The sequence below is a fragment of the Tenrec ecaudatus genome, chromosome 9 (assembly GCF_050624435.1).
Source record: "Tenrec ecaudatus isolate mTenEca1 chromosome 9, mTenEca1.hap1, whole genome shotgun sequence".
NCBI classification, from domain to species: domain Eukaryota; kingdom Metazoa; phylum Chordata; class Mammalia; order Afrosoricida; family Tenrecidae; genus Tenrec; species Tenrec ecaudatus.
This window is the reverse complement of record NC_134538.1, coordinates 132,156,262-132,180,817: the sequence shown is the minus strand read 5'-3', so window position 1 is coordinate 132,180,817 and position 24,556 is coordinate 132,156,262. Positions and strand designations below refer to the sequence as shown.

General features: G+C 40.5%; 1 protein-coding gene across 2 annotated transcripts in view; it reads left to right on the top strand.

Moving 5' to 3' along the window:
- Nucleotides 1–700: 700 nt before the first annotated feature.
- Nucleotides 701–24,556, top strand: part of TMEM168 (transmembrane protein 168) — a 36,681-nt gene continuing 12,825 nt past the window's right edge. The window contains exons 1-4 of one of the 2 annotated variants that reach the window (XM_075558573.1): nt 701–885; nt 6,528–7,784; nt 22,937–23,079; nt 23,861–24,135. In XM_075558573.1, coding sequence (XP_075414688.1) covers nt 6,657–7,784; nt 22,937–23,079; nt 23,861–24,135 — 1,546 coding nt within the window. In that variant the 5' untranslated portion in view covers nt 701–885; nt 6,528–6,656. Of the gene's footprint in view, nt 944–6,527; nt 7,785–22,936; nt 23,080–23,860; nt 24,136–24,556 lie in introns of both variants that reach the window. The other variant, XM_075558572.1, reaches the window with a different exon arrangement.

The window sequence follows — 24,556 nt, the reverse complement described above, 5'->3', positions numbered from 1 at the left end:
AATTTGCTTCCCAATAACACAAGGGACCTTCAAAAGTTCATGGGAACTGGGAAGGAAAAGGGCATGGGATTTTCCTATCGATTTTTTGAAGGCCCTTTGCATGAATTTCCATCGGGAATTCCGTGTGTTCAGAACAGAGACAAGAATCACTAGAACCTGAAGCACCTTTCTCATAGGAGAGGGGACCAGTCAGGGGTGCAGAGGGAGGATGAATGGCCAGGGCTGGAGTGTGGAGGACTCTTGGGGGGGGGGGTGGGCAGGCCTGGGGATTACAGGAAAGGGGCTTTACTGAGGGCGGCTGGGCCCAGTCCAAAAGGGCTCTTTGAAGGACAGCCCAAGGGGCTGGGCATTTAGCTCGTCTCTGGACAGAAGGCTGCATGAAAGGGCTACAAAGCCTCGCAGGGTTTATGGTCCACGTGCAGCCGCCCCGCCCATGCTGCCCCAGTTTCGGTCTGGCTGGAGGCGGCGGCGGCCTGGGAGCTTCTTGGGCGCCAGCAGCCTGCCCCTCGCTGATCCCCGCGCTCCCCGTTCTCCAACCCCGTGTTTGGGTCTCGGGGCCGGGCGCGGCCTGGCCTGGCGGGCGCTCGCTCGGGGCCGCGCGCCGGGTCTGCAGGCCGGGCCGGGCCCGGAGGTGCGCTGGGAGGGGCCGCGGCGCGGGCCGCCCCGGGCAGGAAGCGCGCGGCGCGGCTTGGTCCCCGCGGCGCTCCGTACCGCCGCGGATTCGGCGGCGGGAACATGGCGGCCGCGGCGGGGCCCGTAACGGAGAAAGTTTCCAGCGAGACGGACCAGGAGCGCGAGCCCGCGGCCTCGGGTCCCTGAAGCCCTGGGCGTGCCGCCTGCCCTGTCCGAGTCGCAGGCCAGTCCCCAGAGCCCCCTTTCCGCGAGGTGAGCCCGCAGTGGGCTCGCAGGGTTGAGGAAGCGTTGGTGGCGGCGGCCGAGTCAGGTAGGGGAGCCGCGAGGGGACCGGCGGGGCGGCGAGACCCGGGCGCACACCTCCCAGGGCTCCGCGTGGTCCGGGCCGCAGGCTCCGCCCAGCCGGGCTCCCGGGGCGGGGGGTGGGGACCGCCGGCTGGAGAGGAGCTGAAGGTGGGGTGTGGAGGACGCCGGCTCTGGGGCGCCCCCCACCCCCGCTCCCGCCGACGGTCCCCTTCCGCGCGGCGCCGCGTTGGGTGCTTTCCCGTGGTGCTAGCTCTTCCTTCGGGCCTCCCACCTGCCCCTGGGAGGAGGCCGAGCGGGCGACGCAGGGCACTGCCGCCCCGTTGCTGAGAGATGGACTCGTTGAGGTGCCGTTCTGGTCGGTGGAAGTGATCCCCAAAGCCACCGCGGGACTTCAAATAGCACCCAAGCACTGGAATTCCCCGGGCCGGGCTTTTCTGTATCTTTCAGCCATTGCCACTTCCCTTCAAGGAAGACAGAGATAGTTTCTTGGTTGAAAGATGATGCAAATGATAGGTGGTATCGCGCACAGCTCTGGGAACCACTCCTTGGAGGTGGGGCAGGGAAGGAGAACTTCCTGGTTTGTAGGAATTTGGGGGAAGGTGTAACCGTGCCAGGCTTCAGTGAGACTATCTATCTATCTATCTATCTATCTATCTATCTATCTATCTATCTATCTATCTATCTATCTATACAATAATAATGGTTTGATAACTGAGAGCCCTTATTACTGAACTAGCTGTCTCTCTTAATTGTTCATTCAAATGTTCGTGAATGCCTACTTGAGAATGGAGACATTAAACAAGTGGAGTATTTTACGATTTCAGAGGAAGGAACAGCCACTGCCACGGGGTAGATTCCATCCTGTTGTGGCCCTCCCTGCAGGACAGAGTAGAGGTACTTGATCGCCTTTCTGAAAGTAAGTTTTTACAGTAGAGCCAGCTCATCTTTCTGCCAAAGAGAAGGTCAGTTTGTACAGCCAACCATGCCGGCAGTTAGAACCGAGTGATTAGCCCATGGTGCATCAGAACTCCTTCCAAGGAAGCCTAAAAATCTCCCGGCAGCCTCAGCAATTTTTACACATTATGACCCCAGAATAGGACCACTCCTTAGGTTTTCTGAAATGAAACCACCCAGAGCTGCTGGTCAACCCTGGACCCTGTGGTTAGCAGCCCAAGCCTGGGATCTCAGCGGGGCTCGTTCAGAGGAAGGAGTCATAGCGGGCATCTAATGGTCAGGGGGGAACTTAGAAGAAAAGAAAACACTTTGAGTTGAAACAGGGTGAAGAGGAGAGCCTGGTGTGAGAACAAGGGTGGGTCCAGGGGCTTCTTGACTTGAAAGAGTGGGTTTGGGGTTGTTGTTGTTGTTTCCTGCTGAGAGTGGCAGGTCATTCAGACTGCAATACAGTTAAAGGGGAAGAATGGTAAGAGATTAAGCAGGAGAGTTAGATCCAAAGTGCTTTGTGCAAGTTAAAAAGGCTCTGTCGCTAAGGTGGTGGGCAGCCACTCGAAGGCTTTACATGGTAATGATGTGATGCATTTTAAAAAGAACACTTCTTAAGGAAGGACTAGCGTGGATATAGGGACACATCCAAGTTTGAGATGGTGGACAAATTGGAATGGTGACAATGGGGATGGGTAGAGAGGCAGAAACAAGTGGCGTTTAGAAAATAGAAGGAGAATTAAATGCAGGACGTGATGGAGAGGATTAGAGTTTTATGTACGGAATTTTTTTTTTACGATTGTTAAGGAGCTTTGGTGATTCTGTGGCCTCGGTGTTGGGTGTTGGGCTGCCAATGCAAGACCAGCAGCTAGAACACAGTAGCTGGGCTCCTTCCAAGGAAGCTGGTCCTTCTCAGGAACAGGAGGTCATCAGCTCCCCTAGTGATTTACAGTCTTGGAAACCTTACAGAGGTTGCTCTGAGCTGGGATCAACTCATTGGTCATGGATTTGGTTTTAGGTGGATATGAGTTAACTTTCCTTATATAGAGATTAACTCTTTTTGTGTCCTATATATAGCCACATTCTTATCTTCCTCCAGAGTAATTTTTCATGGAAGAATCATAGTGGTGCCAGACTAACTGAAAAGGATTGCAGTGCTTGTTTTAGTCTCTGAATCATATTACTTGTCATTTAAACAGTTCAGAGTAGGGAAAGACTTTTATAAATTAGCCATTAAAAATTATTATTTTCCAAATTATGTTTGGCCCATTAGAAGGTGACTAGATATATCCCATGATGTACAACATTTTACTAGGTTACTTGCATGTTCACTGTTAGTTTATTTTCAGGTTTTGGCCTCTACAGAGAGTTCAATACAGAGCTGGTGCTTTTATTTCTAATGAGATTAATGTATATGGGTAAATAAATAGAGGGATAATAATTGAAGACATAGAAGTAGATGAGATTGTTTAGAGAAAATGTGTAGCAAGAGAACACCAAAAAAGCTTAGAAATGGACAACGAAAAGTAAGCTGAATTAACAAGAAAATCACAGGCTGGTCCTTGGCAGCCAAGGGAAAGGAAGGCTTTAGAAGGTGGTAGGAGAGATCAGGACCAATGGTTGTTTCAAGAAAGAGCAGGATACGGTGACAAGTACACTTTGGATTTAGGAGGATGCAGGTCATTTCAACCTGTGTCAGAACAGTTTACCATCATGTGTTGGGAACCACTGGTGAGTGATTTGAGAAGTGAAGCAGCCAAATATATTTAGCGTTGGGAAGAGGATAGAAATGGAACCTGGGAAAAGATGGGATGAGGACATGTCCTGCATGAGCCTAGGCTTTGCTTTTATTTATTTATTTTTGGTCATTTCAGAACAGATTTATAGAATGTGGAAGTGCTGATGGGCTAGATATAGAGAAGAGAGATATTCTAGAGGCAGAAGGGATACCCCTCTCTCCTTGCATCAGGAAATTTTGGGCCAGGTGGGTTTGTCCTGGTGTTGAAAACTCATGTGAACTCCCTTCTGATACTCTATAGGAGGCAAAATAATGAGAGCAGTGGGTGTGAGGAAGGAAAGAGGTTTGTATAACAGAATGAGAGAATGTTGACCAGGGAAACACCAAAGGATGCCTCCTGGATTTTTTTTTTTTAACACTTTTTTTCCCAGTTAACTTTTTTTAAAAATTATTTTATTAGGGGCTCATACAACTCTTATCACAATCCATCCATACATCAGTTGTATAAAGCACATTTGTACATTCATTGCCCTCATCATTCTCAAAACATTTGCTCTCCGCCTAAGTCCCTAGCATCAGCTCCTCATTTTTCCCCTCCTTCCCCTCTCCCCCCTCCCTCATGAACCCTTGATAATTTATAAGTTATTATTTTGTCATAGCTTGCCCTATCTGGCGTCTCCCTTCACCCACTTTTCTGTTGTTCATCCCCCAGGGAGGCGGTCACATGTAGATCCTTGTAATCAGTTCCCCCTTTCCAACCCACCCTTCTTCTACCCTCCCAGTATTGCCATTCACACCACTGGTCCTGAATGGATCATTCGCCCTGGATTCCCTGTGTTTGCAGTTCCTATCTGTTCCAGTGTACATCCTCTGGTCTAGCCAGACTTGAAAGGTAGAATTCGGATCATGATAGTGGGGGAGGAGGAAGCATTTAGGAACTAGAGGAAAGTTGTATGTTTCATCGTTGCTACATCGCACCCCGACTGGCTCATCTCCTCCCCAAGACCCTTCTGTAAGGGGATTTTCCAGTGGCCTACAAATGGGCTTTGGGTCTCCAGTCCACATTACCTGCCTCATTCACTACAATAAGATTTTTTTGTTCTGATGATGTCTGATACTTGATCCCTTTGACACCTCTTGATCGCACAGGCTGGTGTGCTTCTTCCATATGGGCTTTGTTGCTTCTGACCTAGATGGCCGCTTGTTTACCTTCAAGCCTTTAAGACCCCAGACGCTATATCTTTTGATAGCCAGGCACCATCAGCTTTCTTCGCCACATTTGCTTACGCACCCATTTGTCTTCAGCAATCATATCATGGAGGTGAGCTCACAATGATATGATTTTTGTTCTTTGATGCCTGATAACTGATCCCTTCCACACCTCATGATCACACAGGTTGGTGTGCTTCTTCCATGTGGGCTTTGTTGTTTCTGAGCTAGATGACCTCTTGGTTACCTTCAAGCCTTTAAGACCCCAGACGCTATATCTTTTGATAGCTGGGCACCATCAGCTTTCTTCACATTTGCTTATGCGCCTGCTTTGTCTTCAGCGGTTGTGTTGGGAAGGTGAGCATCACAGAATGCCAGTTTAATAGAAGAAAGTATTCTTGTATTGAGGGAGTGCTTAAGTGGAAGCCCAATATCCATCTGCTACCTTAATACTAAACCTATAAATATATGCACATAGATCTATTTCCCCATCATATATAAATATATTTGCATATGTACATGCCTTTATTTAGACCTCTATAAGTGCCCTTGGCCTCCCAGCTCTTTCCTCTATTTCCCTTGACTTTCCTCCTGTCTCACTATCATGCTCAGTCCCCACCTGGGTTTCAGCAATTCCTCTTGGTTACATTACCCTTGATCACACCCTACCAAGCCTCCTACATCCTCCTCACTACTGATTTGGATCACTTGTTCTCTTGTCCCTGGGTTTGTTAACACCACTACCTTTCCCCCCCACCTCCCCCTCTCCGTTGTCCCCTCAGAACTGTCGGTCCGTTTGTTTCCTCCTTCAAATTGTTCATCCACCCTATCTTATTTAGACAGACCTGTGGAGATAATAACATGCACAAAAGCAAGACAGAGCAAAACCAACCAACAATGTACAACAAAACAACAACAAACGAATGACAAAAAACACAAGAAAGAAAAGCTTGTAGTTAGTTCAAGGACTGTTTTTTGGCCTAGGAGTGTTTTCCAGTCCAGTCTGTTGGTGCACTACGCCCTGTCCCCAAAGTCCTCCTTCAGCATTCCCTGGGGACTTCGCCACTCCGTTCCCTTGCTGTTCTGTTGCACCCCCTTAATGTTTTGCCTCGTTGTGGCTGGATCAGATTGGGCGCAATTCCCACACTGTGCTATGGGTTGTCCCCTGTAGGGCTATGGTGCATCAGAATTTATGGAATTTTAGAACTGTCTCGTTAAAAAATGTAGAGGATTTTAGGCAAGTAGCAACGGTTACTTTTAGTTTAAACTGATGCTTTACAAATTAGAGGTGATAAAGAAGGTACTCATTGCATGTTGAGTAGATTTTCATCCTGCCAAAACTATATGCCACAAGTTAAACCAAGACCAGCATCTGTTATGTGCTTGATGTTAGAAAACCAGGTACTGAAATAAGAATAGAGCAGGTAAATTGTTCTGTGTGAAGGACAGTTTCATCGGTGGTGGTCTCACTGTGCACTCTTAATACAGGGCAAATGGAAAGCACAGATATTTTTGTGTGGATAAACTACCACGTGTTTAAACCAGAGACATGTTACCATGAAGATTCATACAAATACAGATTTAAAAACTAGTTTCTTGAAGAAACTTAATTTTTCACTTAATCACTACATTCTATGAGGAATATACATATGAGGAGTAAAATAAAATTGACACTGAAATATGTTTTTCTTTTTTTTCTTAGATCAATATAAATGAAAATTCCATCTGAGAAAATGTTGAAGTAGGAGTTACGGATACATGGGATTGCCTGGATGAAATACAAGCAGTTAATTTTTGTCAAGTGGGGAGAAAGCCCAAATTGCCAGATTACATGTGTAAATCACTGCGTTATTGCTTTAGTCATTGTCTCTATTTAGCAATGACAAGACTGGAAGAAGTAAATAGAGACGTGAACATGCATTCTTCAGTGCGGTACCTTGGCTACTTAGCCAGAATCAACCTACTGGTCGCAATATGCTTAGGTCTTTATGTAAGATGGGAGAAAACAGCAAATTCCTTGATTTTGGTCATTTTTATCCTTGGTCTTTTTGTTCTGGGAATTGCCAGCATACTCTATTACTATTTTTCAATGGAAGCGGCAAGCTTAAGTCTCTCCAATCTTTGGTTTGGATTCTTGCTCGGCCTCCTGTGTTTTCTTGATAATTCATCCTTTAAAAATGACGTGAAAGAAGAATCAACCAAGTATTTGCTTTTGACTTCCATAGTACTAAGGATATTATGCTCCTTGGTGGAAAGAATCTCTGGTTATGTCCGTCACCGACCCACTGTACTCACCACGGTTGAATCTCTGGAGCTCGCTGGGTTCGCCATCGCCAGCACCACTATGCTGGTGGAAAAGTCTCTGAGTGTCGTGTTCCTTGTCATTGCCCTGGCCATGCTGATCATTGACCTGAGGATGAAGTCTTTTCTAGCGATCCCAAATTTAATTATTTTTGGGGTTTTGTTATTTTTTTCCTCATTGGAGACTCCCCAAAATCCAGTTGCTTTCGCCTGCTTTTTCATCTGTCTCGTCACAGATCCTTTCCTCGACATCTATTTTAGTGGACTCTCGGTGACTGAAAGGTGGAAGCCCTTGTTGTACCGTGGAAGAATTTGCAGAAGACTCTCAGTCGTTTTCATTGGAATGATTGAGCTTACGTTTTCTATTCTTTCAGCATTTAAACTAAGAGACACTCATCTCTGGTATTTTGTAATACCAGGTTTTTCCATTTTTGGAATTTTCTGGCTGATTTGCCATATTATTTTTCTTTTAACTCTTTGGGGATTCCATACCAAATTGAATGACTGTCATAAGGTTTATTCCACCCATCGAGCCGATAACAACAGTCTGGATAGAGTCATGGCATCCAAAGGGATGCGTCATTTTTGCCTAATCTCTGAGCAGTTAGTTTTCTTTAGTCTTCTTGCAACAGCGATTTTTGGAGCAGTTTCTTGGCAGGTAAGCTTACAGCTTGTTTCTTATGTCAGTGCCTGGGTTACGTGATAAAGTGCTGGCTTCAGGATTTGAATGACTAGAATGGTAAGGTTACATTTTGGATTTCTAAAGATAGTTATTTAATACTTATTTAATTTTGACCATAGAATTGAAGCATTGAATAAATCTTGACAGGATAATTAAAAAAAAATTCTTATCACAACTCTTATCACATTCCATACATACATTCATTGTCTATCAAGCACATTTGTACATTGGTTGCCATCATCATTCTCAAAATATTTGCTTTCTACTTGAGCCCTTGGTTTCAGGTCCTCTTTTTTACCCCTCCCTCCCTGTTCCACTCTCCCTCATGAACCCTTGATAGTTTATAAATTATTATTATTTTTTGACAGGATAAGTTAGTTTCAGCTCTAACAAAGTGATACCAGAGTGATAAGAATACTGGGTATTTGATATACATCTCACCTCTTGATTGTTCATTAGTGCAATACTCATAAATCAAAGATCTTGCGAGCAAACAGTGGCATTTGTAGGACACTTAGAGGTTGTATTTTCTAAACCTTACATTTTAAACTGAAAGTCACACATCCAGAGTCTGGCCACACAGCCAGATTGCCTAGCTTCTGTCCAGTTCATGTTTCTTTTATGGGGCCATTTCTTTGAAGTTTAATATGTATATTAAAGAGAATGGAATTTCCCCATTTTTTTACATCCCTTAATGTATGTCTATATTTAATTTCATTTTTTCCCACAAACTTTTTGAAATCCCCTGTGGATGTGTGTATATACCTATGTACGTGTCTGCATATACATACATATAGATTATCATTAGGTGTATGTTAATAATAAAACTTGGTTTTGAATTAATTCATACTTATGACAGACCCATGTGTTACAGATGAGGGTCTTAATTATCAATTAGAGCATTTAATTAATTTTTTTATCCACAATATGTCAGAAAGGTCTTTTTTAGATGAAGACATACTAACTATAGAGTGTAACTTGTATCTTTAGTATAGCAAACTCAGTCTTCCATTTATCGACTATGCCAAGCATTGCATTGAATGCTGAAGATCTAAAGATGAGTAAGAAATGAAGTATTTCTGGGTTTTAAAGATGACACAGAATCCAGGAGGTGGGGGCAGAGGGCAGACATGTAAATAAACAGTTGTGATTACAGGGTGACAAATGGTACTGGTGTTAGGGGCTTTTGGCCAGAAGAGTCACTTCTGCTTGCTGCCAACTCGACTTGCACATTTGTTGCCGTGGACAGAGTCTAGATGTGCATGTTTGAGGAGAGGTGTGTGTGGGCTTGCCTGGCCGTGGTGCTTTTTAGTCATTTAGGGCTGGCACAGGGAGGCAGCTTGTGTGGGAATCGGCTGAATGATGAAAACACCCAAGGGGATTGCCTGAGGATATTTTCTCATTTTGTGCTTCTGTCAGCCCTAGAGACGATCAGAATTATGATTGATGATGTCAGAAACAGTATCAGGAGTTTCTTCGCCTGTGAGCCCCTGCCCTAGCCCTCACTACTTTTCCAAGTTTTCTCATTTCATGCTTGACTACTTTGTCACCAGATCCTGTTAAAACAAATACTTTCTTCAAAGTCATCAAATTTTTCTTATGCTCAAAACACAGATTAATGGTCCTAATTCATAGCAACTTTATAGGAGAGGGTAGAACTCCCCCATAGCATTTGTAAGGTGGTAAGTATATACAGCAACACCTTTCTCTGGGAGAGTGGCTGGTGGGTTTGAACTGCTAGCCTTTGGGTTAAATATTGTATTCTTAGGGCTCCTTCTCGTATGCCAGAGGCCTTCAAATAGGGTGCTCATTCATGGCAGAGCCATGTTACAGAGGAGCTCTTAATTATAGAGACTGTTGAATAATGTTTAGCTGCCCCTAACATATCAGAAAGGTCCAACTTAGATACAGACATACTTAGCTCTGGAGGCATGTTAGTAAAGATATTTTTAAAGAAATCAATTCATAGATTCTTACCTTAAAACCTACTCTTTCCTAAAATTGATCAGCTTGAAAAAGTCCCTTGATTTAGACATGGGCAGAACTCTATGCAATTCTTTGGAGGAAAGGATGAAATTTTCAGTAAGTGGTGTTAGAATAAGAGCACATTCATAAACAACAAAAATGAAAGATTTTTTCCCAGACTTTTTGTTGCTCCAAAACACCAGAAGGATTGAGAGGGAACAGGATTTGAGTCCCTTGAGGATACCCAAATGGCGGGTGTAGCGTTTTAGCATAGTGTCTATCAAAAACTGCGGAATCCTTTGGTGAAGGGCTAGAGAGACGGAAGCGCTGCATTGAGAAATGTGCAGACTAGATGGAAGACATGGGGCAACAATAGCTTGACATTTTGATATTTTTGTTTAATAAGGTATCTGATTGTGTAGCAATGCTTTTTGACTCACCTTCATATATGTTACAGCAGAACTAACTAGCTATGACGCTGATGATAATGAAGTCAGAAACTAGCAAGAGCTCTCCATGTTAAGTAATGTGGTGAGCACCACTGTTGGGCTGTGATCCGCAAGGTCCACAGTTCAAAACCACCAGCCTCTCTGAGGGAGACATGTAAACAGTATCAGTCACAGAAACTCACAAGGACAGTTCTACACTGTCCTGCAGGATCACTATGAGTCATCTTGGCTTGATAGCAATGAGAAGAACCTATCTTGTAAGTTCTTTTTCTTGCCTTTTTACAATGACTAGAGTCTTCAGTAAAATATGGCAGTAGAGTGGTAAGGGGAGTTGTTTCTTTGCCCCCACATTTTAGGGAGAAAATACTCAGTTTTTCACTGTTAGGCATGTTAGCTGCAGGTTTTTGTGCATACCCAAACCAAACGCACTGTTGTTGAGTTGGTTCCGATTCCTTGTGACCCGTGTAGGGTTTCCAAAGCTGTGCATTTTTACGGGAGCAGGTAACTTCATCTTTCTTTTGTGGAGTGGCTGGTGCGTTTCAACTGCTGTGGTTGTCAATCCAATGTATTCTCTTAATCAAATTAGAGGAATTTCCCTTATTTTCATGGCTACTTAAGAGTGTTACATTTTGTCAAAGGGTTTTTCTATATCTCTTCACATGATCGTGCAGCTCTTGTCCTTTCTTTTGGTATATCGCATTAGTATATTTTTGGAACGCAAAACCAACTGTACATTCCTGAGCATGATGTGTAATCCTTTTTACAGTTGCTAAATTTGGTTTCCTCGTAGTAAAGATTTTTGCATCTATTTTCTTTCCTTGTCATGTCATTTTTCTAACTTTGTTAACAGAGTAATACTAGCTTCATCGAGTCAGTTTAGGAAGTTTTTAACCTAATGTTACTGGCAACAGTCTGTGTAGGAGTGCTATGTTTTTCTTGATTAAATTATGGTTAGAATTTGTAAGTGAAGCTGTGTGAGCCTAGACTACTAGTTATGAGGAATACTTTTAATTATTCTACTTTTTTTGCTCATTATAAATCCGTTTATGTTTTCTATTTGTTTTAGGGTTGGTTTTGATAATTTTTTCTTTTCATTTTAATTGAATGATCTTTTGGCATAAAGTTGTTCCAATATTCCTTTATAATCTTTCATTTTACGTAGGTTCTGTTTCCTTCATGACCTTTTTATTTTGTCTTTTTATTTTCCTACTCTTGCTACATAAAAGCTTTTAAATTTGAATTTGTCTAAGAACCAATTTGCATGACAGGTACTCTTTGAGTTACGAATGAAATCAGTGCCTAGAATTTGTTGTGGCTTTAAACCAGAACCAGTACAGTCGTGACCAAGGAAGTATCATCTGAACAAACTGCAATTTCCAAAGTTGTGAGCTAGAAAGATAGTTGGAATGAGAAAATTTACAGGTTGAAGCCATGCTAGAGATGTAATCTCCCACCCACACAAGAGCAGCACACGTGTTCTGTAGTGTCTACTTCTCATGCTTTTGAACACAGTCCAGTCAGCACCTGGTTGCACAAAGATGGTGGCGCCCTACTCACACATGGCCGCCAATGGTGCCACTTTGTGTGTTGCTCTCCTACAGACCTGCAATAATTCAATCTCACTTGCCAGGTTCCTTAAAGGACTCTACACTTCTGTTCAACCTAGAATTTTTTTTCCCCTTTTATCATTTTTGCTGAATCTGCCAAAAAATTGCAAAACTTTGGATCTGTCACTGTTTCACTCTGTTGGTCATGACAGAACTATTTGAAAGGGCAAGTATAGTTGTCTATAAATCGGGGTATTCATAACCTAAGGACTATCTGTCCTTGTGTCCCCTCAGTCGTCCCCTTCCCCCAAACATATACGGACTGTGTTTCATTGATTTCTGCTGTTCCATTGGTGTGATTTCAATGCCTTGCAACCCCACGGACTAAGTAGGACTGTCCTATAGAATTATCGGGTTATTTATGAGTAGGCATTGATGCAAACTCTCTGACAGCGAGTTTGGGGTTTTCTTGGTATGAACTTAATTTTTCTGGAACCAGATTGCTAGATCTTTTCCGCACAGAGCTGCTAGGTTGGTTCAAACTACCATCCTCTCAGGAGCCCTTTCCCTAACCGCTGTACCACCAGAGCTGCTTCATTCAACTGCACTGTGACATTATCATGCCCTTCTTTTGCTTACTTGGGTTTGTTTTTACTGCCCTTTTTCTGGACATGAAATCCCACGAAGAAGCCTAGGTTATTGATTTTTAGATCTTTCCTCCTTCTTATAATAAGCTTCTGTAAACTGTGTTTTTTCTCTACTACTATAGCTGCATCCTATAACTCTTGATATGCTGTTGGTTTTTATTTTCTTTCACGTCGAAATAGTTTGCTCTTATAGTTTTATTGACCAGTGGTTTATTTAGAAATAATGTTGTCATATCCTAATACTTGGAGATTCCTTACATTTCTTTCTGTTGTTGATTTATAATTTAATTCCTTATGATTAAAGGATGTATTTCGTATGATCTCATTCACTTGAAGACTTGGCCATAGCTCTAGTTTAATACCATGCTATGTATCAATTCTTTGCTTTTCATCCATTCTTACAGCCTTGAAATAGTCGTTTGGCAATACTGTCCTCTTTTTCCCCTTTTCTTTTTTTTTTGGTAGGGCAGAGGATTTCCCAACCTTTTCATGTTGCGATAACGTGAGGTGTATGGTGGTGCATTGTATTTTTAACGCTGTCAAATTGTCTCTCAGATGGACTACACCAGTTTTACCTGTCCCACCAGTTGCACATGCTGATTCACACTGAAAACTAGGCTCACATTTTCTACTTCCAGGGTTTTAGTTTTAATTGTAGTAAATGATACAATTTACAGTTTTAACCAGTTTTTAAAACATATTGTGATGAAAATACATATAACAAAATTTGTGCCATTGCAACAATGTCTACATACACAATTCTGTGACTGATCATTCCCACTCTTTCCATAGCATTTTGCGGTCATTAACATAGACTCAGTGCTTCCTAGGCAAAACCTCTCCCTTCTCCCCTCTCTTTCACCTAAGCGAACCCATAGATTTCCACTCAGCAATCTCATGAAGGAGCTTTGGTGGTGTCATGGGTATGTGTTGGGCTGCCATCTGCAAGGTCAGCAGTTGGAAACTCCGAGCTGCTCCTTTAGAGAAATATAAGGCTTCTACTCCCATAAAGAATTACAGTCTTGGGGACCCATAGTGTGGCAGGTCCACCCTTTCCTACAGGGTCACCATGAATTGGAATTGACTTGATGTCAATGAGTTTTTCTTTAACCACTAATAATCTTCTGTTTCTATATATTTAATTATCTCATAAGTGAAGATACTGGTTTTATTTTCCTCAGTATGTTCAAGGTTCATGCATGTGAGCCAAGACATGCAACAAGACCTTATTTTTCTCCATGGTATTCCATTGTATACATAACATATTTGCATATACAGTCATCTGTTGATAGACATTTCCGTTTCCAAATTTTGGCTATTGTGAAAAGTGCTACAGTGAACCTTGGTGTACAGGATCTGTTCATGTTCCTACCGTCAGTTTTCCTAGGTATATACTTAGGATTGGGATACCTGATGATTGAGTAGTTTTCTCACCATTAGTGGATGAAGATCCTAGTTTCTGTACAATTTCACCAACACATGCTGGTTTCCCCCCTCCCCTCCAATATCATTCTGATAAGAGTGAGTGGTACCTCATTGTAGCTTTGACTTGCATCTCTGTGATGGCTAATGAAGGATCCCACGTAACACAGTGGGAGTAAGTGTTGAGCTGCTAACCGAAAGATCACTGGTTTGAACCCACCAGCCCCTCTGCAGGATAAAGATGAGACAGTCTGCTTCCATAAGGATATTCCTTCTCAGAATCTTGAGGAAGCAATTCTGCTCTCTTCTGTAGAGTCACTATGAGTCAGAATTGACTCAGAAGCCGGAGGGGGTGGTGGTGGTGGTTGTGGTTGTTAATGGTTAAATGATGTAAGCATGTTTTCACATCCTTGTTGGCCAGGTAAATATCCCCTTTGGACGGTGAAAATGTACAAGTTTTTTGCCTATGTTATGATTGGGTTGTTTGCCTTTTTTGTTGTTACTATATGCAAGTTGTTTCTGTTTTCTTTTGTTTTTAATAACATTTGCAAATGTTTTCTCTCAATTTGTGGGTTGCCTTTTCATTTTCTTGATAAAATTCTTTCATGAACAAAAGTGCTTAATTTTTATCTATTTTATTGCTGATTAGTTTTTGTTATAAATTTCAACCATTTTACGTGTATTGATTACATTCCTAATACTGTTCAGCTATCATGAAGGATGCCTCTTGTTTTAATTTATTTTTTGTGATTACTATTGAAGTTTAATCTCTTGTAATATACATATAATATTTCTCTCCATGGTATTCCTTTGGGTACATATAACATATCTTGCTTCTACAGTCCTCTGTTGATAGGTATTTCAGTTTCCACAGTTTGGCTATTGTGAAAAGTGCTCTATATATTAGTTTTAAGGTCATCTCCAAGATAGACCCTAGTGATTCCCCCTTCTTGTTATTTATACTGATAGGTAGTCCTCTCTAAGTCATAGCAGCCCTTAGGACAGAATAGAACTACGTAGGCTTTTGGGCTTCCAAGGCTGTGAGTCTTCACTGGAGTAGACACCTCATCTGTCTTCTGCAGAGTGGACAGTGGCTAGTGGGTTTGAACCACAGACTCGCAGTATGAGTGGGAATCAACTCAAAAGCAGTGGGTTTTGGGTTTGGTAGACCTCTCCAACATTGTAACAGCATTGGTTGGTGTGATCAGAAGCATATGGCAGAAAGGATGGTTTATTACTTCTAAAATTCTATTACGAAATTGAATTGTTAAAGACCATTCATGGCTCACTCTCTGGGATTACTTACTCTGGGAGAGGCCAATTGCTAGGTCATGAGAACACAGTCTATGAAAAGGACAGTACAGGAAAGAGTGGAAACTTACAACCAATAGTATTAAAGACCCTGAGACTGAATTAATGATTACATGTGAATCCAGTTGGAGGAGATTTCTCTGCCCAAATTAAATTTTGAAAGGGTGGCAATCCTCGCCGACAACTTGACAATCTCTAACCTCCTGAGATCCCCTGAGCTGGAACCATTCAGCAAAGCCACTCCTGGACTCCTCTGACCTTGAGAAGCTGTGAGATCAAAAATATTTATTTCTTGTGTTAACTTTTAAGTGTTTGGGGTGTGTGTCAAATGTCCTCTCATTTATTCCTCAATGAGTAAAAGCCAGTAAACAAAAACATGCCTAGATTTTCTCCAAAATGGACTCACTTTCTCCAAAATGTCTCATAAAATAGCTATGACCTTCCATTATAGATTCCAGAAATTTAAGCCACTTTTAAAAAACTAATTTGTTTATGAATATTTGTTTCACAGCAGAATTTTATTTTACTAAGCTAAACTTTCCATATAGTGAAATTTCCTCTTGCGTGTCTAATGTTGTGGCATTGACACATGTGGCCCCCACCGACCTAGTCACAGTGTAAGACAGCTCCATCACTCTCCAAAGTCCTTCTTCACCCTGAGTCTTGAGTGTGACTCCTCTGACGTAATGTGACTCATCTAGATTCAGTCAGGCGTGGTACATACGAATAGCTATCCTTTTTATTGCTGAGCAGTATTTGATTGTATAAATGCACTTCATTTTATCCCTTATTCAAATGAAGGGTATTGAAATGTATAATTTTTGGTAGTTATGAATAAAGCTGCTACAAACATTAGTGGATAGGGTTTTATGTGAACATAGTTTTTAATTTTCTTGGTAAGCATAAGTTTAACTTTATTAGAAACTGCTGAATGCTGCATTTTCACCATTAGTGTATTAGAGCCCCAGTCCCAGTTGCTGCACACGCCCTTCCGTGCTTGGTATTGTTTATTTTTAACTCTCATAGTAGGTTGGTAGTAGTAATTCATTTTAGTTTTATTTTACTTTTTCCTGACGATGTTAAACGTCAGTTAACATTTATGTGTTTATTTGCCATCTTTTTTTTTAAATCGCTTTATTAGGGGTTCAACCAACTTTTTTTTTTTAACAATTTATTGGGGCTCATACAATTCTTATCAGAGTTCATACATATACATACATCAATTGTATAAAGCACATCTGTACAGTCTTTGCCCTAATCATTTTTTTCTCCTCTTTTCTTTTTTTACATTTTATTAGGGACTCATATTTGCCATCTTTATGTTCTTTAGTGAAGCACTTGTTCAGATCCTTTGACTGTTTTTCTTTTTTTTTTCTTCACTTTTTTTTATTAGGGACTCATACAACTCCGACTCATACAACTCTTATCACAATCCATGCATATACATACATCAATTGTATAAAGCACATCTGTACATTCTTTGCCCTCATCATTTTCAAAGCATTTGCTCTCCACTTAAGCCCTTTGCATCAAGTCCTCTTTTTTTCCCTTCCCTCCCCGCTTCCCCCTCCCCCGTGAGCCCTTGATAATTTATAAATTATTATTTTGTCATATCTTGCCCTGTGTGGCATCTCCCTTCACCCCTTTTTCTGTTGTCTATCCCCCAGGGAGGAGGCCACATGCAGATCCTTGTAATCGGTTTCCTCTTTCCAACACACTCACCCTCTACCCTCCTAGTATCGCCCTTCATGTTCTCTTAATATTGAATTCTGAGACCTCTTTATTCTAGATCAGTGGTTCTCAACCTTCAAATGTTGTGATCCTTAATACAGTTCCTCATGTTGTGGTGACCCCCCCAGTCATAAAATTATTTTCATTGCTACTTCATCACTGTAATTTTGCTACTGTGATGAATCAGGTGACCCCCGTGAAAGGGTCATTCCGCCCCCAGGTTTGAGAACCACTGTTCTAGATGCAAATCTTTTATCAAACATATGACTTGCAAATATTTTCTCTCAGTATATGGTGTGTCTTTTCATTCTCATTGTTTTTTATTTTAAAGCACAAAGTCTTAATTTTGATATAATATTGTTTATTTTTTTATTTACATGCATCCCCTTTTGATGGCATAGCTGAGAAATCTTTGCCTGGTCTCATTTGAATTGGATCTTTGCCAAAGCCCATTGAAGAGCTTTAAAAAACCTGTTAGTTTCCCTGAGCTTAATAACTTTTTCATAATGAGTCAGTAGTGAGTGTCATTCCAAGCAATTTACATTTTAAAAAACTGGAATTTTAACATTAACTTCTGTTAAGTTTTGTTCATAATCTCATTCCAACTTTAAACTGCACCATTACATCTGTTGTTTCCTGCAATTTGTATTATGTTCTTTGAATGTGGTGTGAATATGCTATTTGCTTTCCTCCTTTATACTTTTTCCTTAAATAAGGCAATGAAAAAAATCTCCACAGTACCATAGCATTTGGTGTACATTTTATTACTCAGCTGTAGGCTTTTCTGAAATTATGATCATTGATAATTCACAGAAGGATAGGAGGGGAGAAATTAGCCATATACCCAAGGAAACATACCCGAAGGCTGTATGTTTGGTTAGAGATTCTCTTGGAGTCTTTCACGTGAGGTTTGATATGCCTTTCATTGCCGTCATTATCACTTGCATATTCCATGAGGTTTGATGTAGCTTTTTGTTGAAGCCAGTTTGACCCAAACCAATGAAGGTATAAGCCATGTTGATTCTTCTAAAGGAGAAGCAATGCTAGTCACTTGCGGTCTGTGACAGATACCGTAACAAGGTCCATTGCAGATCCAAAAGGAAGGGATCTACACATTCATCAGTCTCTATTCTAGCAAGATGGTAGGATCAGACCTATCACCTCACTCACCTGGCATGGGGAATCGAGAGGTTTCAACTCTGCTCAAACTATAGGTGCATAGCTTTTTGTTTTGTCCCTCTCTTTAAAATGTTGGGCTGTTTAAGATGTATGAGAGGGCAACACCAACGGTTTAGCCTTCATGTAGGACAGGCTCATAACCTGCGACATTATGAAAACAAGAGCACCATGCTTCCCTCCACCCCCACTTAAAACAATGTCTTGATCATACTTTATTTATGAAGTACAACCAAGTCATCTCCTCTCTGCCTAACTAGTTTTCTAGCTTTCAAAAACCTAAAAAAAACATATCAAGCAAACAAAAACAACCCAGTTCAATGACTGTAGATACCAATTAAAAATGTTTAATGACAATAAGAGCCTGCCATTTATTAGCTTATTTTCTGTGTGCTAGTCCCTATTCTTTGTACTTTATATATACCTATTTGATATTCATGACACTCAGAGATCAGTAGTGTTACTGTTTCCATTTTGTAGATGAGAACATGCTTGAGGTTAGGAAACGTGTTCAAGCTGGTAAGAAGGAATCCAGGCAATCTGCTTCTACAACCTTTATTCCTAACCAACGAAATGCCATATAATTTTAGAGTTAGAAATGAACAATATAGATCATTTGCTTAAACCACTATATTTGGCCATGAGAAAGTAGAGTGTGAGACACAGGGTCCCATTCCTGTGTGAATGTTACTTCCCCTGTGTCAGGATTGTGGTCTGAAAACATTTTTATGTTTGTTTTATCTGGAGGCTGCTCAGCCAGGTGAACTGTTGATAATGCAGCTACTAGAGAATTAACAACTCAACACAAATTTCCTGTATCATAATGGTCAATTAGATTTCTCTTGTTCATAATGATCTTATTTCAATTTAAAAATGCTTCATTACAAATTAGAGCTGCCACCTACTGTGCTTGGAAAATTTTCCATGTTGTAATCCATACAGTAAGCTCATAAAATAGGTATTATCTCCTATTATAGATTCAAGAAATTAAGACACAAAAAGTTAATTGTTCATGTACACACAAGTAGTTAGTGACTAAGCTATCATTGTATGAAACCTTATGAAGAAATCATTTGACTTGAAAACTGAATTGGCTTTTCTAATATTCTTACATTTTCTGAATTAAGCAAAGTTTGAAAGTTATCTACTGCTTAGTAAATTTGGGTTACTCATGTTGAAGACTAAAATATTTTCATTTATATATATATTTTTACCATTCAATTATATGTTTTGTTTCTTAATTTGGCTTCACTTTCTTTATACTTCTGTGTATAATATTTTCCAAAGTGAATTTACTTAGTGTGATTCTTACAAAAATACTTACAAACAAATAAACAGAAATTATATATCTCATATAAATGCTGTATTGGGGGTGGAGGAGAGGAAGGAGGAGCTGATACCAAGGGCTCAAACACAAAGTAAATGTTTAGAAAATAATTATGGCAACATATATAAATATGCTTGATAGAATTAATGTACGGATTGTTATAAGAGCTGTAAGAGCCTCCAAAAATTATCTTTAAAATACATAAATGCTATATTTTTGTGTGACATGTCAGCATTAGTTCTGGGGCAACTTCAAAAAGTTCATTGAAAGATTCCATTTTTTAAAATTCTAGGTTTTAAAAAAATACTTCTTGAAGGCCCTCATATTTGTCTTAGTTATCTAGTCACTGCGAGTACATGGCTTTCACAAACCAGTGTTTCTATGTTCTCTGTCGTTAGGTGCCACCATGCTGGTTCTGCCCCTTAGTGACCCTGTCTAATACAGAGTGAGGTGCCTAGCCCTGCACTGTCCTCACAACTGTTAGGTGTGAGCTCACTGTTGCAGTCACTGGGCTAACCCATCTTTTTCTCTGCCCCTCAACTCTGCCAAGCATGCTAGCTGTCTCTAGGGAGTAGTCTGACCTGATGCCACGTCCAAAGCAAGTCTCACCCTCACTTCTAAGGAGGCTACAAATCTGAATTCAGGGCGCCAACTCAACGGGAAAGCTTTCTTTCTCTGTCGACTCTGGGGAGTGTCCTTGATGTCAGTTTTCCCCGGGGTCTGGAATTTTCTGGGCACAGGGACATGGGGCCTAAGGGCACTATCAATCCTTACTCTTGACTCGTCTTTCTTGGTAGTTGTAGGTCTCTCCCCTTTGTTTGCCTTGAAAATAAAAGGCGTTATGTCTTGAAAATAAAAGGCGTTACAGACACCTCAGGGAGAATCTCTGTCCATCTGACCAGACCTGTGGACTGATTAAGGGTGTTAAATCCCACAGTAATCCTCTTAGAATGGATTGGCTAATCACATCAGATCACTTCAAGGAGGATGATTACATCATTCCTTAACTGTCCGATCACAGAATCGTGGCCAACTTGACACATGTGTTTGGTACTATAATTTAATAGATGACAGTATCTTGTATTGCAAAAATATATTTAATCCTATCTGGAAAACTTTAGAAATTTAAAATATTTAATGTTTTGACGGACTTGAAAGCAACAATTTAATAGCAAAATAATAGTAACTACTTTTTTTCCTTTATAATTTATTTTTCTTTTAGTTTTAGTTCCATACATTGCTGTCTTGATAAGCAAGTTCTAGTTTTGTAATGCTAAAAGTAGAAAATCATAAAGTTGCCATTTTGTTTGGTATTGACTAATTCTTTTGTGTGAATGACTGACATAATTTGAATGTAATCCTCTTATGTGAATAGTTGATTCAATCAAATCATTTTCCACTTTAATGGAGTAACATATACAGTAGAAGTGAAAGAAAATGAAAAGGAATCAATGAAATTATCATTGTTTACAGATTAGATGATTACATAGCAAACCAATTTAAAAATGCAGGGAGCCCTGGTGGTGGTGTGGGGAGAGCATTAGTCTGGTAACACAGCAGCTTGCAAACTGCTGACTCGGCACCCCGAGGGTTTCGGAGACTGAGCATTTACAGGAGCAGACAGACGGCTGTATCTTTGTGCCTGTCTCCAGTGGGGTTGAGTCAGAAAGAATCCTGGGTGGCATATGGGTTACACGTTGGGCTGCTAACCACGAGGTCAGCAGTTAGAACCGACCAGCCACTCAAAGGGAGAAAGAGGAGACTTGTGCTTCCCTAAAGATTTGCAGAAGCACCCAGGGCACTCCTGTACCCTGCTGTGGGGTCACTGTGAGTCTGAATCAACTCCAGGACAGTGGGTTTGGATTGATTGCACTATTTGTGAGGATGCTATTGTTGGGGGTTCTGCTGCTCCCTTAGAATGCTGGCTTGTTTGGTGCCGCCGAGTTTACTTTCACCTCCTACCGAGCCCAGGTAAGAAATTTGAGAATAATAAAAACTATCTGAAGTTAACATTAAAGTTTAATAAGAATCTAGACAAAGCTAAAATAAAAATGAAATGGAAGATGTCGCTCGAAAATTGGGGTTAACATGAAAACTGGGTGACCACATTAGCTCACAGAATGGACCAAGACTGCATCATTATGTAACTGCTAAATCGACATCATTATGTAACTGCCAAACCACTGAGCATCATAGCCCAGACAAATTGACACACAGCCTTAACCAGCTTTCAACTCACCATCACTATCAGATGTATGGCAGTAATGTGCAAAGTAGGTTTTTACTGTAATCCACTTTCCATTGTACTTTGTCTGAGGCCAAGACTATTCACTTCCCTGATCAATGATCAGAAGGATTTCAATGTAGGCAAAATCCCAGTGAGCACTGCAAATGAATTTTTGGGCTTTCACCATCATCCATAGCCTGCAAACCAGCTGCTCAGAAATTAAGTCCAATAAAATTCTCTCCTCTGATACTGAATTTTACTATTCACGGTCCGTGGATCACAGAGTCTGGTATACTCCTTCCATGTGAATTTAGCTGATAACCTCACTTAGATAGCTGCTTGTTTAAGACAAGCCTTTAAGACCCCAGATATTATTCCTTCTGGTAACTGGGTACTCATCTGATTGCTTCACCACACTTTGCTGTAGCACCCAGATCTTCAGTGATTTCTTCATGAGGGCAGGTATTGAGCAGGGTCACATTGTAAGAACTTAGATAATGGCTTATGATTAAGTGCAAGCTCAAAATCCATTCATATATCTTAAGTTTATCTATCTATATATCTCCCTGGTCCACTTCAGAGGCAGCATTATCAGCTTATTGAGAAATAATTTGAGTAACCTCCGGGAGACACTTGATAATTCTGTGTGCCTCCTTTTATTAATATTCTATCCTTCCTGCTCTTAGAATGTTTAAATATCCTTAATATTTTCTTTCTTTATAATTTTGAATTTAGACATAATAGAACAACTAGGATCGTTTGAAGGGGAAATTTAGGGATTAAAATAAGGATGGCATTACTTTTCATAGCTTTCAGCTCATAATTTTTAAAAACTATTCAGATCTTAGAATCTTAATTTCTCATTCAAAAATAAATGAGTCCTTTATACTCTTTTTGATTAGATACACAAATGCATTATTGTTTTTTTTTTGTTGTTTTTTAATGTCCTGGGAAATTGTGAGTTTCATTAGGAGGGAATTTGCTTTCTGGCTGTTTGTTTTAAGGAAAGAGGTGGTTTGTTTTTGTGTTTTCATTTAGTTGAGATGGGAGGTTGGTAACTGGGAAAAAAATGTGCTATGTTTGTTTTGCCATAACTTCTGAGAAGTTTAGAGATAAATATAGGGCTTGTTACATTAATTAGCTCATCCATGTATACTTGATTGCTTTATGGCTTCAACTTGTAATTATTTTTAGATCGTGAATTATTCTTTCTCCCCTGAGTTTTGAAATAGGCATAAAACTGTGAATAAATATTCGTGTTTGTAAATATACATTCACATGCATATAACCATACCATGCAAACGTGTCCTTTAAAATTTCTTTTAGCCAACAAATGGAATCTTCTTGAGCATGTTTCTCATTGTTTTGCCATTGGAATCCATGGCCCACGGGCTCTTCCATGAGCTGGGTAACTGTTTAGGAGGAACATCTGTTGGATATGCTATTGTGATCCCCACCAACTTCTGCAGGTACAGTAACCCAGTCAAGTAATGCATGACTCCACATTTTCGTAGTGTTTCCTGAATATGACTATAGCATGCTAGCTCATTTTTTTCGAAATGATAATGAGTTATATTTCTTCATTATTTTAGATTTTAGAAAACTTATCTACTCTATATAATGTAATTTTTAGGATTGAAGTTAAGTATTTGTATATCATATATAAGAATTTAAAAACAAGTATTTAACTTTTGATTTAGGAGCCCTGGTGGTGTTGTGGTTACATGGTGGACTATAGTCCCGAAGATCATCAGTTTAGTGCCACCAGCCACTCTGCAGGAGAAAGATGGGGCTACTCCCATCAGGAGTTACAGTCTCAGAAACTTTCAGGGGTAGTTCTACACTGTCCTATAGGGTCACTGTGAATCAGCATTGACTTGATGGCAGATGAGTTGGAACTTTCGATTTTTCTAGAAATCAGAAAACTCAAATGCATTTTTAAAGGTAAGATCCTAACCTAAAAGGGATATCTTGTTTTTAAAAATGCCACGGAAATATAACAGCATGTACACTGGACCATAGAGTCTGAAATTCTAGTTCTGTGTTAACTTGGGAAACCTTGGCATCGGTATCCAAAGTGCAGCTAATACTGTTCTGCTCATCTCGCTGCAGGGATTTTAGAGAAACAAAAAGGGTCTCCCAATTAGCTAGACCAGCTCTTATGATTCCTAGTCATAAATTATGGTTAATAAAGTGACAAGAACAAACACTTGTTAAACATCAAAATAATCTTTTTTTCTCCTATTTCAGTCCTGATGGCCAGCCAACACTTCTTCCACCAGAACACGTTCAGGAGTTAAATCTCAGGTCCACTGGCATGCTCAATGCTATCCAAAGGTTTTTTGCTTGTCATCTGATTGAGACCTATGGATGCGACTACTCCACAAGTGGACTGTCTTTTGAGACTCTGCATTCCAAGCTGAAATCTTTCCTTGAACTTCGGACTGTGGATGGACCTAGACATGATACATACATTTTGTATTACAGTGGGCACACCCATGGCACAGGAGAGTGGGCTTTAGCAGGTAAAGTCACGCCTGGCAGTTTCATCTTGTGATGTTGTACTTGTTCATAGAAACCTGGCCCTCAGACAGAGTAAAGTCCAGGATTCTCAGTTTTTTCTTGCTGGATAGTTTTCCAAATGTACATGTTATGACTCAAATTTGTTTTTCTTCTCTCTAGCGTGCCTCTTTTTCATCATTTTAATAATCTCTAAGATTTTGAGAACTGTATCTGGTAGTGATGGGAAGAAAAGACATTTGCTAGACTTGAGACTTCAAATCAGTGTCCCTTTAAGGAATTTTCAGAATTATTAAATATGGATATAATTTTCAGAAACTGATAAGCTACTCAGTAGCAACTAACAGCAGTAACCCAAGACTTTAAATATCATGGATGCATGTTTTCATTAGTTCTTCACTCATGAGGTTTTATTTGTGTTATGTA